At 44.6% G+C, this 13,733-nt stretch overlaps 1 protein-coding gene across 7 annotated transcripts in view; it reads left to right on the top strand.

Annotated features, from left to right (window-relative positions):
- Positions 1 to 13,733, top strand: part of TRAF3IP3 (TRAF3 interacting protein 3) — a 140,574-nt gene that overhangs the window by 56,265 nt on the left and 70,576 nt on the right. For all 7 annotated transcript variants that reach the window (XM_073615760.1, XM_073615754.1, XM_073615755.1 and 4 more), the window contains exon 3: positions 13,581 to 13,719. In XM_073615760.1, the coding sequence (XP_073471861.1) occupies positions 13,581 to 13,719 (139 nt within the window). The remainder of the gene's footprint in view (positions 1 to 13,580; positions 13,720 to 13,733) is intronic.

Here is a 13,733-nt window from a genome sequence, read left to right as displayed (position 1 = left end):
TCTGACAACCAGAACGAAAAAAAAAAATCTGTTTACTTCCACCCAGGACCAGAAGTGACGTCATGACATCTCTTCAGTCCTCCAAGGCCATAGAGGCAATCGGAGGCGATCTAGTTTCTCACTGCCTCTGTGACCAGCCGGCCACAGATTGTTTCTCAGGTGGGCTGGTCGAAAACAGTAAGCCTGACAAACACTGGCGGAGGGGGGATGGGTGTGTGTGTAACGTCCCCTCCCGCTGCTTTGGAAAGCAATCCAGTAGCTAATGAGCCGCTCGTATCACTTTCATTAAAAAGCCAGCCGCAAGCTGAAAAAAAAAAAAAAAAAAAAAGATACCAGGGCCTGTAGTTGATAGCCTCAGCCATAGCCTTGGTAAATCACTTCAAACCGGAACATATATATACAGTATCTCACAAAAGTGAGTACACCCCTCACATTTTTGTAAATATAATAGTATATTTTTTTCATGTGACAACACTAAAGAAATGACACTTTGCTACAATGTAAAGTAGTGAGTTTACAGCTTGTATAACAGGGTGAATTTGCTCCCCCCTCAAAATGCCTCAACACACAGCCATTAAGGTCTAAACTGCTGGCAACAAAAGTGAGTATACCTCCAAGTGAAAATGTCCAAATTGGGCCCAATTAGCCATTTTCCCTCTCCAGTGTCATGTGACTCGTTAGTGTTACAAGGTCTCAGGTGTGAATGGGCAGCAGGTGTGGTAAATTTAGTGTTATCACTCTCACTCTCTCATACTGGTCACTTGAAATTCAATATAGCATCTCATTACAAAGAACTCTCTGAGGATCTCTGAGAAAGAATTGTTGCTCTACATAAAGATGGCCTAGGCTATAAGAAGATTGCCAAGACCCTGAAACTAAGCTGCAGCATGATGGCCAAGACCATACAGCAGTTTAACAGGACATGTTCCACTCAGAACAGGCCTCGCCATGGTCGACCAAAGAAGTTATGGGCACATGCTCAGCGTCATATCCAGAGGTTGTCTTTGGGAAATAGACGTATGAGTGCTGCCAGCATTGCTGCAGAGGTTGAAGGGGTGGGGGGGTCAGCCTGTCAGTGCTCAGACCATACGCCGTACACTGCATCAAATTAGTCTGCATGGCTGCCGTTCCAAAAGGAAGCCTCTTCTAAAGATGATGCACAAGAAAGCCTACAAACAGTTTGCTGAAGACAAGCAGACTAAGGACATGGATTACTGGAACCATGTCCTGTGGTCTGACGAGACCAATATAAACATATTTGGTTCAGATGGTGTCAAGCATGTGTGGCAGCAACCAGGTGAGGAGTACAAAGACAAGTGTGTCTTGCCTACAGTCAAGCATGGTGGTGGGAGTGTCATGGTCTGGGGCTTCATGAGTGCTGCCGGTGTTCTGCCGAGAAAGTTCCGCTCGGCGGATTAGTTCCCCCCTCTACTGCGCATGCGCAGTAGAGGCCGGCGGAAATAGCCGAAGCGGAACAGCTGAAAATCAGCTGTACACGGCGCCTGTAAGAGGGCCCCTCGCGGGCTCGCTTCGCTCGCCACGCTTCGGGCACGGCCTCGCTTCGCTCGCCACGCTTCGGGCACGGCCTCGCTGCGCTCGGCACTTTTAGATTCCCCCTCTAGGTCCACTTGGATAGAGGGGAAGGAACCTGGACCCAGAGCGCAGGCGCCGTGTACAGCTGATTGAAGCTTTTGAGCTTCGGCTATCTCCGGCGGCCGACAGTAGTACGTACTGCGCAGGCGCTGCGCCTGCGCAGTACAGGGGGGAACCTATCCGCCGAAGGAACTTATTCGGCAAGACACCGGCACTGAGGAGTTACAGTTTTTTGAAGGAATAATGAATGCTAACATGTACTGTGACATACTGAAGCAGAGCATGATCCCCTCCCTTCGGAGACTGGGTCGCAGGGCAGTATTCCCACATAACGACCCCAAACACACCTCCAAGGCGACCACTGCCTTGTTAAAGAAGTTGAGGGTAAAGGTGATGGACTGGCTAAGCATGTCTCCATACCTAAACCCTATTGAGCATCTGTGGGGCATCCTCAAACGGAAGGTGGAGGAGCGCAAGGTCTCTAACATCCACCAGCTCTGTGATGTCGTCATGGAGGATTAGAAGAGGACTCCAGTGGAATCCTGTGAAGCTCTGGTGAACTCCATGCCTAAGAGGGTTAAGGCAGTGTTGGAAAATAATGGTGGCCACACAAAATATTGACACTTTGGGCCCAATTTGGACATTTTCACTTAGGGGTGTACTCACTTTTGTTGCCAGCGGTTTAGACATTAATGGCTGTGTGTTGTTGTTTTGCAGGGACAGCAAATTTACACTGTTATACAAGCTGTACATTCACTACTTTTACATTGTAGCAAAGTGTAATTTCTTCAGTGTTGTCACATGAAAAAATATAATAAATAAATATATATATATATATTATAAATATAATATAATGTGTATTGCGGTTGGCAAGTGGTTAAAGTATGGGCAACACCCACCTGACTCCAATTAGTTTCACACAAGTTCAGGGACCCTTTCCCTGTTGAAACAGACACTATCTGCATATTTACACAGCAACAGGCTGCCATTCTGTCACACTACGTACATGTATATGTATATTTTTTTCTTTGCTTCTTTCAGCCTACTAATTAAGGGGAGTGGTTAATTGCTCACAGGTGCTTGAGGCCTATATAACCTTGTGTAGAGCACACGTGAAATTGCTAGACTGCTGGTTGGAAGCTAAACAGTGGGAACCTTGAGTGGAGAGTGAACAAACCTTGCTTTTTGACTGCTGGTGATTGCTGGGTTGCATTTTTAGGTTCTTTTTGGGGTTTTTCCTTGTAGCTTTTTAACACCTTTTCCTGACACTTTTTAAACAGCTTTTTTTTCTTTTTTTTCTTTGCTTCCTTCAGCCTACTAATTAAAGGGAGTCGTTAATTGCTCACAGGTGCTTGAGGCCTATATAACCTTGTGTAGAACTCATTGTGAGCCTGCTCATTTTTGAGTCTGCTGGAACTCTGTCCATGTGGAACTGGTCTAAGTGGTGAGTTATAACCAGAGTTAGTGGAACTGGTCTAAGTGGTGAGTTAAAACCAGAGTTAGACCAGTTCCACTAAGTGGTGAGTTAAAACCCAGTGTTAGTGAAACTGGTCTAAGTGGTGAGTTAAAACCAGAGTTTAAAACAGGAGGTTATAACAGGGGTCATAGTACCTGTGTAGTGTGAGTACCTGAGCGTTGTCTGAGTAGTGTGTGTGGATCGTTAGTACTTGTGTATTGTGTACTGCATACTTGTGAATTGCGAGTGCACGTAGGTCTGCGAGTGCATGTAGTCCTGCAAGTATGCTGCAAGTGCACGTAGTTCTGCGAGTATTCTGCGAGTGCACATAGTTCTGCGTGTGGTCTGCGAGTGCACGTAGGTCTGCGATAGGGTTGCCACATCATCCCTTTAATCCAGGACACATATTAATTACACGGGTTCTGTGGCTGATTAAGTTGGCAATTAAACTCACTTGGTGCCTTATCTGCATTAAATCAGACTCAGAACCTGTGTAATTCATATGTGTCCTGGATTAAAGGGATGATGTGGCAACCCTAGTCTGCGAGTGCACATAGTTCTGCGAGTGCACGTAGTTCTGCGAGTACCTGTGTATTGTCTTGAGAATTACTGTCAGGAACCTAGTTGTTGGGTAATTTGGACAGGGTATAATCCCCAATCCTTATTAAATTTAATAGGTACGATGCCCAGCGGGTGTGGAGAGGCGACTTTGTACATTGCGCATTTTTTTTCCCTGGAAGCCCAGGTTCTGAATCTGGGGAAGCAACTGTTAGCACTGAGAAGTCCCTCCATACTAAAGGAGAGCAAGGAACGTACACGGCAGGTGGAGACAAAGAGGTGCAGGCACTAGCAAAGAGTAGATGGGTGACAGTCAGGAAGGGTAGAGGGGAAGGTGCCAGGGAGGCCAATCCAGGGCTGGAGCATCCCAATAAGTATGCTCCACTGAGTGACATTGGTGAAACCAGTCAGGGACCAGCACTGCTGGAGCTGAGGGACTCTCCTAGCTTCCAGGGGAAGAACTCCTCCAGTGAAAATGGGGGGGAGCGAAGGGAAAAAGACAGATTCTGGTGGTAGGGGACTTAATTCTTAGAAGGACAGAGAGGGCAATCTGTAACAAAGACCTGAAGCGCCGAACAGTATGTTGTCTACCAGGCGCTCGGGTTTGGCACATCATGGATCTGGTGGACAGATTACTGGGAGGGGCTGGGAAAGACCCAGCTGTCATGGTGCACGTTGGCACCAATGACAAAGTCAGAGGCAGATGGAGTGTCCCAAAGAACGATTTTAGGGACTTAGGAGCTAAATTGGAGGAAAAGGACCTCCAAGGCAGTATTCTCAGGAATATTACCAGTACATCGAGCCACACCAGAAAGGCAGAGGGAGTTTAGGGAAGTAAACAAGTGGCTGAAGAGCTGGTGTAGTAAGGAGGGGTTTGGGTTCCTGGAGGACTAGGCCGACTTCTCAGTCGATAACCGGTACTATAGAAGGGACAGACTGCACCTAAATGAGGAGGGTGCAGTTCAGCTGGGAATGAAGATGGCCAAAAAGTTAGAGAGGTTTTTAAACTAGGTGATGGGGGGAGGGTCCAGAGGTAGAGATAGTCAGCGCGGAACATATTCCACAGGGTAGTATTGGGGGCATTAGTGGTAGGTTGACCAAAGCACATAAACCCAAAGTAAGTATAGTAGCAAGTCCTAGTTGCAATCTCGGAACACCCAATAAGAGGATATGCTACCGGTCTAAACTACGTGGCATGTTCACCAATGCCACGAGCCTGCTGGACAAGATGGGTGAACTAGAGATACTGTTGTACGAGGAGGATTTGGATTTTGTGGAATTTCAGAGACCTGGTTCAACAGCTCTCGTGATTGGCTGGCAAACATTCAAGGGTATACCCTTTTATCGCAAGGATAGAGAGGGTAAAAAAGGGGGAGGGGTATGCCTATATATCAAAAATAATGTACAAGTGAATGTGAGAGATGACATCACTAAGGGATCTAGGGAGGAGGTGGAATCCTTATGGGTAGAGCTCCAAAGGGATGAAGCTAAAGGGCAAATAATACTGGGAGTATGATATAGGCCCCCTAACCGGAGGGAGGAAGGGGAGACAGATCTCCTATCACAATTTGGATTAGCAGCAAGGATGGGAAGTGTTATCATAATGGGGGATTTTAATTATCCAGACATAGACTGGGCAGAGGGAACCTCGCATTCATCTAAGGCTCACCAGTTCCTAAATGTCTTGCAGGACAATTTTATGGGTCAGATGGTAGACGCACCAACAAGAAATAAAGCATTACTGGATCTACTGATTACCATCAATACAGACCTGATCACGGATGTAGAAATACGGGGCAATTTAGGTAACAGCGATCACAGGTCATTTGGCTTCAGTATAAATCAAACAAATAGGAAACATAAGGGGAATACAAAGACACTGAATTTTAAAAGAGCCAACTTCCCTAAACTACGAACCTTGCTAGAAGGCATAAATTGGGATAAAATCTTAGGAACAAAGAACATGGAGGAGATATGGGTTTGCTTTATAAGCATATTAAATAAGGGCATTAGCCAATGCATCCCATTGAGTAATAAATTTAAAAGAGCGAACAAAAGTCCTGGATGGCTTAACTCCAATGTAAAAATGCATATAACAGCAAAGGAGAAGGCCTTCAAAAAAATAGGAGGTTGAGGGATCATCATCAGCATTCAGACTTTATAAAGAATGCAACAAGAAATGTAAGGGACGGCTAAGATAGAACATGAAAGACACATAGCAGAGGAGAGCAAAAAAAATCCCAAGAAATTCTTTAAGTATGTAAACAGTAAAAAAGGGAGGACAGACCATATTGGCCCCATAAAGAATGAGGAAGAACATCTGGTTACAAAGCATGGGGAGATGGCGAAGGTATTGAATTTATTCTTCTCCTCAGTTTTCACAAGGGAATCGGGGGGCTCCAGTAACCAAAACTGCAGTGTTTATCCTCAGGACACATCACAGGAAGCACCTCCATGGTTAACAGGGGACAGAATTAAAATTAGACTTGAGAAACTTAACATTAATAAATCACCGGGACCAGATGGCTTGCACCCGAGGGTACTTAGGGAACTCAGTCAAGTAATTGCCAGACCATTGTTCCGAATTTTTACTGACAGTCTACTGACTGGAATGGTACCAGCTGATTGTAGAAAAGCCAATGTAGCACCAGTATTTCAAAAGGGCCCAAAATACATCCCTGGGAATTAGACCAGTTAGTCTAACAACAATAGTATGTAAACTCTTGGAGGGGATGATAAGGGACTATATACAAGATTTTAGTAATGAGAACGGTATCATTGGCAGTAATCAGCATGGATTCATGAAGAATCGTTCTTGCCAAACCAATCTACTAACCTTCTATGAGGAGGTGTGTTGCCAGCTAGATAAGGGAAGGCCCGTAGATGTGGTGTATCTGGATTTTACAAAAGCATTTGACACAGTTCCCCATAAACGATTACTGTACAAAATAAGGTCAGTTGGCATGGACCATAGGGTGAGTACATGGATTGAAAATTGGCTACAAGGGCGAGTTCAGACGGTGGTGATAAATGGGGAGTACTCAGGATTGGTCAGGGGTGGGTAGTGGGGTCCCTCAGGGATCTGTGCTGGGACCAATCCTTTAATTTAATTTGTTCATAAACTACCTGGAGGATGGGGTAAACCGTTAAATCTCTGTATTTGCAGACGATACTAAGCTAAGCAGGGCAATAACTTCTCCGCAGGATGTGGAAACCTTGCAAAAAGATCTGAACAAATTAATGGGGTGGGCAACTACATGGCAAATGAGGTTCAATGTAGAAAAATGTAAAATAATGCATTCGGGTGGCAAAAATATGAATGCAATCTATACACTGGGGGGAAAACCTCAGGGGGAATCTAGGATGGAAAAGGACCTGGGGGTCCTAGTAGATGAATAGGCTCAGCAATGGCATGCAATGCCAAGCTGCTGCTAACAAAGCAAACAGAATATTGGCATGCACCAGTCCTCAGGAAGGATGTACTGGAAATGGAGCGAGTATAAAGAAGGGCAACAAAGCTAATAAAGGGTCTGGAGGATATTAGTTATGAGGAAAGGTTGCGAGCACTGAACTTATTCTCTCTGGAGAAGAGACGCTTGAGAGGGGATATGATTTCAATATACAAATACCGTACTGGTGACCCCACAATAGGAATAAAACTTTTTCGCAGAAAAGAGTTTAACAAGACTTGTGGCCACTCATTAAAATAAGAAGAAAAGAAGTTCAACCTTAAACTACGTAGAGGGTTCTTTACTGTAAGAGCGGCAAGGATGTGGAATTCCCTTCCACAGGCGGTGGTCTCAGCGGGGGGCATCGACAGTTTCAAAAAACTATTAGATAATCACCTGAATGACCTCAAAATACAGGGATATACAATGTAATACTGACCTATAATCACACTCATAGGTTGGACTTGATGGACTTGTGTCTTTTTTCAACCTCACCTACTATGTAATATGTAACTATGTAGGGCAGGCAAATTTTGGTCATAACATGCAAGCCCTTTTTTCAGATTTGCAGTGCTGCACAGTGATTGTGCTTTACTGCTTCAATTCACAGTACATGAGGAGGCCACCTAACAAACAACAATACTCACTCACACAGTGGCCAAGTAATTAGCACTTCTGCCTAGCAGCACTAGGGTTCTTGGTTCCACGGTACTACCTGCCTGGAGTTTGCATGTTCTCCCTGTGCTTGTTTGGGTTTCTTTCAAGTACTCTGGTTTCCTTCCGCACTCCAAAAATATGCTAGTAGGTCAGTTGGCTTCTGTCTAAACTGGCCCTAGTGTGTGTGTGTGTGTGTGTGTGTGTGTGTGTGTGTATGAATGTGAGTTAGGGACCTTAGATTGTGTCATGGTCTAGGGTCAAGCTCGGAGACCAGTAGCTAAAGCAGTAAAGGGACGCCCACCAACCAGCAGGATTGGTATACAAACAAGTCAACCTGGCAAATAATGCAGACTCACCTGAGGTGCGGAGTCTATGTACTAACCAGTGTTCACCAGAGCTCCTGATGGTGGAGATGGGCTTAGCTGTGTGTTAGTACCAGGTCATATCAGGATCGCTCCACCAGGAGGTGAGAAAGCCAGGTCTATTAGCAGGTAAGGATTTTTTGTTTTGTCTTCCTTCCTTCCTGGGTTACCAAGAAGTTGTTCCAGCAGCATAAGGCCTCATGTATACTGCTGCTTAGTAATGGACGTTTAGGAGCAGTTGGGCATTTTTTTCAGCTGCCCCTGAACTCTCCTCTATGTGATTTTATCAGTAAATGTACACCGGGTCCTTTCTAGACAGTTGAGTTAGTAGCGTTTGTTGGAACGCAAAAAAATGGGTTCAGAAAGATGTTCAGAGGCATTTGAAATGCAAATGCCTGTAACAGTTTGTAAAATCTGCTAAATGCAGTAACTTGCGTTTAGCAGCGTTTCGTTTAGACGTTTTTCATTTCAACAAAAAAAAAAAAAAAATTAAAATTTTTTTTTTTCTCTTACAAACGTAATTTTCTTCTAGCTGTCAAGCTAAATCATTCAGGAGAGGTTGAGTGACGTCCTGTGTACATGAAGCCTAACTGTGATGCCATGGGTAGAGAAGGTCAGAGTTGCCTATAAAAGCACTAATGCTCCCAGCAGGCTTTTGCAGGGATGGGCTCCAGAGTCGGAACACCTGTGATTCCCTGTTAAATGGCAATAGGGCTGACGTATCTATGGTGGCACACCACACCTGGTTATTCTGCATTTCTGGAAAATCTGTGTTGCGTAGAAAAAAAATGTTACCCTTCAGCACATATCATGTGGCCATATGTGTCAATGGTCAGGTGCTTTCAGCAGCATTTTAATATTTCAGCCCTATTAATTGCCTAACCCAGTGTTTCTCAATTCCAGTCCTCAAGGCGCCCCAACAGGTCATGTTTTCAGGCTCTCCATTATTTTGCACAGGTGATTTGATCAGTTTCACTGCCATTTCATCTGAGGCAAATCCTGAAAACATGACCTGTTGGCGCTCCTTGAGGACTGGAGCTGAGAAACACTGGCCTAATCTACCTTTAAAATTTGAGTGTAGGCCCACTTCAATGTGGATCGATAAACACATTCTTCTTAAAATGTCATATTATGTTTGTGAAATATACAATAAATATGTAAAAAAAATACAAAATGCTTTAATAGCTTGCAGTATCCACCTGCTAATGCATCCTTCCTGTGAGAATCCCAGTGGGGGTTCCCGCAATTAGCTGCAAGTAGGCATCCCCATTGAAAACCATGAGACGCTGCCAGCTCTTGCAGCTAATTGCGCCAACTCACATGTAATCACTCAAGCAGCGATCACATACGATTGGCCCCAGACACCATTAGTATCTCACCCCCCATTACCTGAACCTTCATTCAATCCAGCACTGTGCACGTCTGCAGCTCTTCTCTCCCCTCACTTCCGGGTCTCACTAGCTTTGCTGGGATACTGGGAGCCCTTGACTCCTGCTGCTGTCATAGCCAGTGACAAGGAAGCGGAGGGCGGGGGCCCAGTCTGTGTCAATGGACGCTGCAGCGGGGCTCGGGGCCCAGTCCCGCTGTCTGTGTCAATGGACGCTGCAGCGGGGCTCGGAAGCGAGCGCGCACAAGTGCCCCTATGAAAAGCGGCTTCCCATGGGGGCACTGGACACTGGAGGAGGAGCCAGGAGCGCCAGGGGGGCACCCGAGAAGAGGAGGATTCCATTGCACAGAGCATGTAAGTATAGAGATATTTGTTATTTGAAAAAAAAAAAAAACAACCTACCTTTACAACCACTTTAACTGATCAAAGTGGGGCAAATGGGAAAAGTTAATTGTTAGCATTTTAAATACACATAATGATATAATTAAACCAAATGAGCATCTGTATGCATGGCTTTCAAGGCAATAGGGAACAGGTTTGAACGTGTCAATGACATGATTAAAGAAGAAATTAAAGATATTGTGGGGTTCTGACTTCATACACAAAGGGATGTGGGGAGGGATATGTGGGCAAGGCTAACCACTAAAGCTGGCTATACAGTAGATAGATTGAAAATCAGCTCGTTCAGCAAGGACCAGATGAATTTCTGTCCATCTATGGCTATTCTTGCGCCATAGAAGTTGATCCAATGATCAACCTCTCTGGAACGGGAATGTTGAAAAAAAAGTTTTCGAATTGGCTGCAGTGCTGATCGGTGTATTCTAACAGTGGAGGAGTCTGATCCGCGTGCTGCCGGGAGGGAGTTCCGCAGGCTGCGCGGAGCGGCCCTCTGCCGCGGAACCCTTTTTGGGGCCGGAGGGCGGCGGGAAAGGTTGCTGCGGATATATGTGAGGAGGTGATTTTCACAGGGCCACACGATCGGACCGATGCTGCTCCCCGGCAGGGAGGGGAGAACACACCCAGGCCCCAGCCCTGGAGGTCAAGGGCCGCCCGGGTGCCTCGACCCCCCTCCCGACCACCCAGGGAAGGCATCCCCGGTAGGTACAATAGCACAGCGGGAAGGATTCTCTCTTTTTTTTATTAGCCCCCTGACTGATCAAAAAAAAAAAATTTTATTAAAAAGGTTCCATCTATGGCCAGCTTTACTTCGTAATCTCCTCAGTTTTTGATTGCCTCATATGATAGGCTGCGGTCGTTTTTTGTATACCTTATTTAAGTGACATTTTCAAAGGAAAGAATAGAGTTTTAAGAAACCATTTTTCGGCATAGACCAGTGTTTCTCAGCCAGGGTGCTTTCTAATTTCCCCCAGGGTGTCACGAGAATGGTACCCAACTTGTTCTGGATCAGCATCAAGAGTTGCCATCCGGCAGCACCCTAAAAACCCATAATTATCTAGGACCAGGACACAAGGCATCATTCACTGCTGTGGTCACGGTGTCTAGCTCGCCTACACCATGGCAACGCATGACTCTGATTCAGGGCAGGCAGCAGGCAGGGCTGCTCCCAGCACTCAAGAGGTCCAGCATTTAGGGGCAGAAGTCTACCTCCTCCACCTCCCACCCTCTGCTGTGCTGCTGAAACTAAAAGGTAACTCTGATGGTAAGAGGGGACTGTGTGATTGGTGGACTGTGTGAGTAGGGGGTTTTGTGATGGGAAGAAATCTGATGCGATGGGGGACTCATGTACAGGGGTCATCTGATGTAAAGAAGTGATTCTGATGTAATAGGGATTGTTGTGTACAGGAGGGGACTGTGACATGAAGCGTGGCTCTGACGTGAAGGGTTATGCTGATGAGTAGGGTGACTCTGACATGATGGAGGCCTCTGAGATGATGGGTTGCCTCTGATCTGAAGGGGGTGGGGGGGGTGGGGGATCTGATGTGATGGGGATCTTGCCTACTTTTAACCACTTGCCGACCATATAACTTACATATACGACACAAAAAAGTGTCACTTCTGCGCCAGATAACATACCTAGTACGTGATTCGACACTTCTGGGTAGAGGGCATGCATGCACATCAGCAGGAGCTTATCAGCGGGAACTGTGGACTCTATGTCCGCTGGCACCCACCGATCCTTCCCTACAGAGGGAGAATGGCGGTCTGCCTAGTAAACAAGGCAGATATCCATTCTGTCAGTAGGGAAGGCATGGATCCTGAGTCTCTGCAAAGCAGGGACACGGCTCCATGTCTTCCCCTAGTAAAAGCACCTTCCCCACAGTACACAAAATTAGTAGCCAGGCACACAGTTAACCCTTTGATCACCCTTATATTAACCCCTTCCTAGCCAATGTTAGTACAGTGACAGTGCATATTTTTTAGCACTGATCGATGTATTAGTGTCACTGGTCTCCCAAAAGTGTCAGTTAATGTCTGACTGTCCACCACATTATTGCAGTCCCGCTATAAGTCGCTGATTAGTGCCATTACTGGTAAAATAAATAAATAAATAAAAATATCCCATAGTTTGTAGACACAATATTTTTTGCGCAAACCAATCAATATACGCTTATTGGGATTTTTTTTTTTTTTTTTTTTTTTTTTTTACCAAAAACATGTAGCAAAATATATATTGGCCTAAACTGATGAAGAAATTTGCTTTTTTTAGTTTTTTTTTTTTATTGGATATGTATTATAGCAGAAACTAAAAATAGTTTTTTGTTTTCAAAATTGTGTTTTCTTTTGTTTTATAGCACAACAACGTCGCAATTGTCAGTTAAAGTAAAGCAGTGCCATTTCACAAAAAAATGGCCTGGCCACGAAGGGGGGGGGGTAAATCTTCTGGAGGGCAAGTGGTTTTTTGTTTATAAGTTAAGGGGTGCTGTGGCTGAAAAAAAGGCTGATAAACGCTGGTATAGACCACATACAGTATCTCACAAAAGTGAGTACACCCCTCACATTTTTGTAAATATTTTATTATATCTTTTCATGTGACAACACGGAAGAAATAACACTTTGCTACAATGTAAAGTAGTGAGTGTACAGCTTGTATAACAGTGTAAATTTGCTGTCCCCTTGACACACAGCCATTAATTAATAACTCAACACACAGCCATTAATGTCTAAACCACTGGCAACAAAAGTGAGTACACCCCTGAGTAAAAATGTCCAAATTGGGCCCAATTAGCCCTTTTCCCTCCGCAGTGTCATGTGACTCGTTAGTGTTACAAGGCCTCAGTTGTGAATGTGTTAAATTTGGTGTTATCTCTCTCACTCTAACATATTGGTCACTGGAAGTTCAACATGGCACCTGGCAAAGAACTCCTCTGAGGATCTGAAAAAAAGAATTGTTGCTCTACATAAAGATGGCCTAGGCTTCAAGAAGATTGCCAAGACCCCCGCTCACCCCCCGAGCCGATGCAAGTACCTGGCGGTCACGATCACCGCTGGGCTCCCGCGATCGCCGCTAACACACGGAGAACCGGGATCTGTGTGTGTAAACACACAGTGTCCGGTTCTCTGAGGGGAGAACAGACAGATCCCAAAAATGTGTCAAAATTGTCTGATGTGTCTGCCATAATGTCGCAGTCCCGATAAAAATTGCAGATCGCCGCCATTACTAGTAAAAAAAAAAAATTAATGATAAAAATGGCATAAAACTATCCCCTATTTTGTAGACGCTATAACTTTTGCGCAAACCAATCAATATACGCTTATTGTGATATATATATATTTTTTTTTTTTTACCAAAATATGTAGAAGAATACATATCGGCCTAAACTGAGGAAGAAAATAGTTTTTTTATATTTTTGGAGGATATTTATTATAGTAAAAAATAATGCATTTTTTTCAAAATTGTCGCTCTTTTTTTTGTTTATAGCGCAAAAAATAAAAACTGCAGAGGTGATCAAATACCACCAAAAGAAAGCTCTATTTGTGGGAAAATAAGGACGTCAATTTTGTTTGGGTGCAAGGTTGAACGACCGTGCAATTGTCAGTTAAAGCAACGCAGTGCCGAATCGCAAAAAGTGCTCTGGTCAGGAAGGGGGTAAATCCTTCTGGGACTGAAGCAATTAATAAAAATAATGTACTTTACTTTTTTGTATTTTATCTTGCAGGACTCCTGTCATCATAACCGTTCTAAGACATATCCGTTTGACTATACAAATGTGAAACTTGGAACTCTGAATATTATTAATCCCTCGGAACCTTTGTACCATAGAATGAAAAAGAATGATGTAACTAAAATTGAGAAAGGTAAGGTTATTACA

This window comes from Aquarana catesbeiana, linkage group LG02 (assembly GCF_042186555.1).
Source record: "Aquarana catesbeiana isolate 2022-GZ linkage group LG02, ASM4218655v1, whole genome shotgun sequence".
Taxonomy (NCBI): Eukaryota; Metazoa; Chordata; class Amphibia; order Anura; family Ranidae; genus Aquarana; species Aquarana catesbeiana.
The sequence above is the reverse complement of the archived record's forward strand: the minus strand, read 5'-3'. Positions and strand labels throughout refer to the sequence as shown.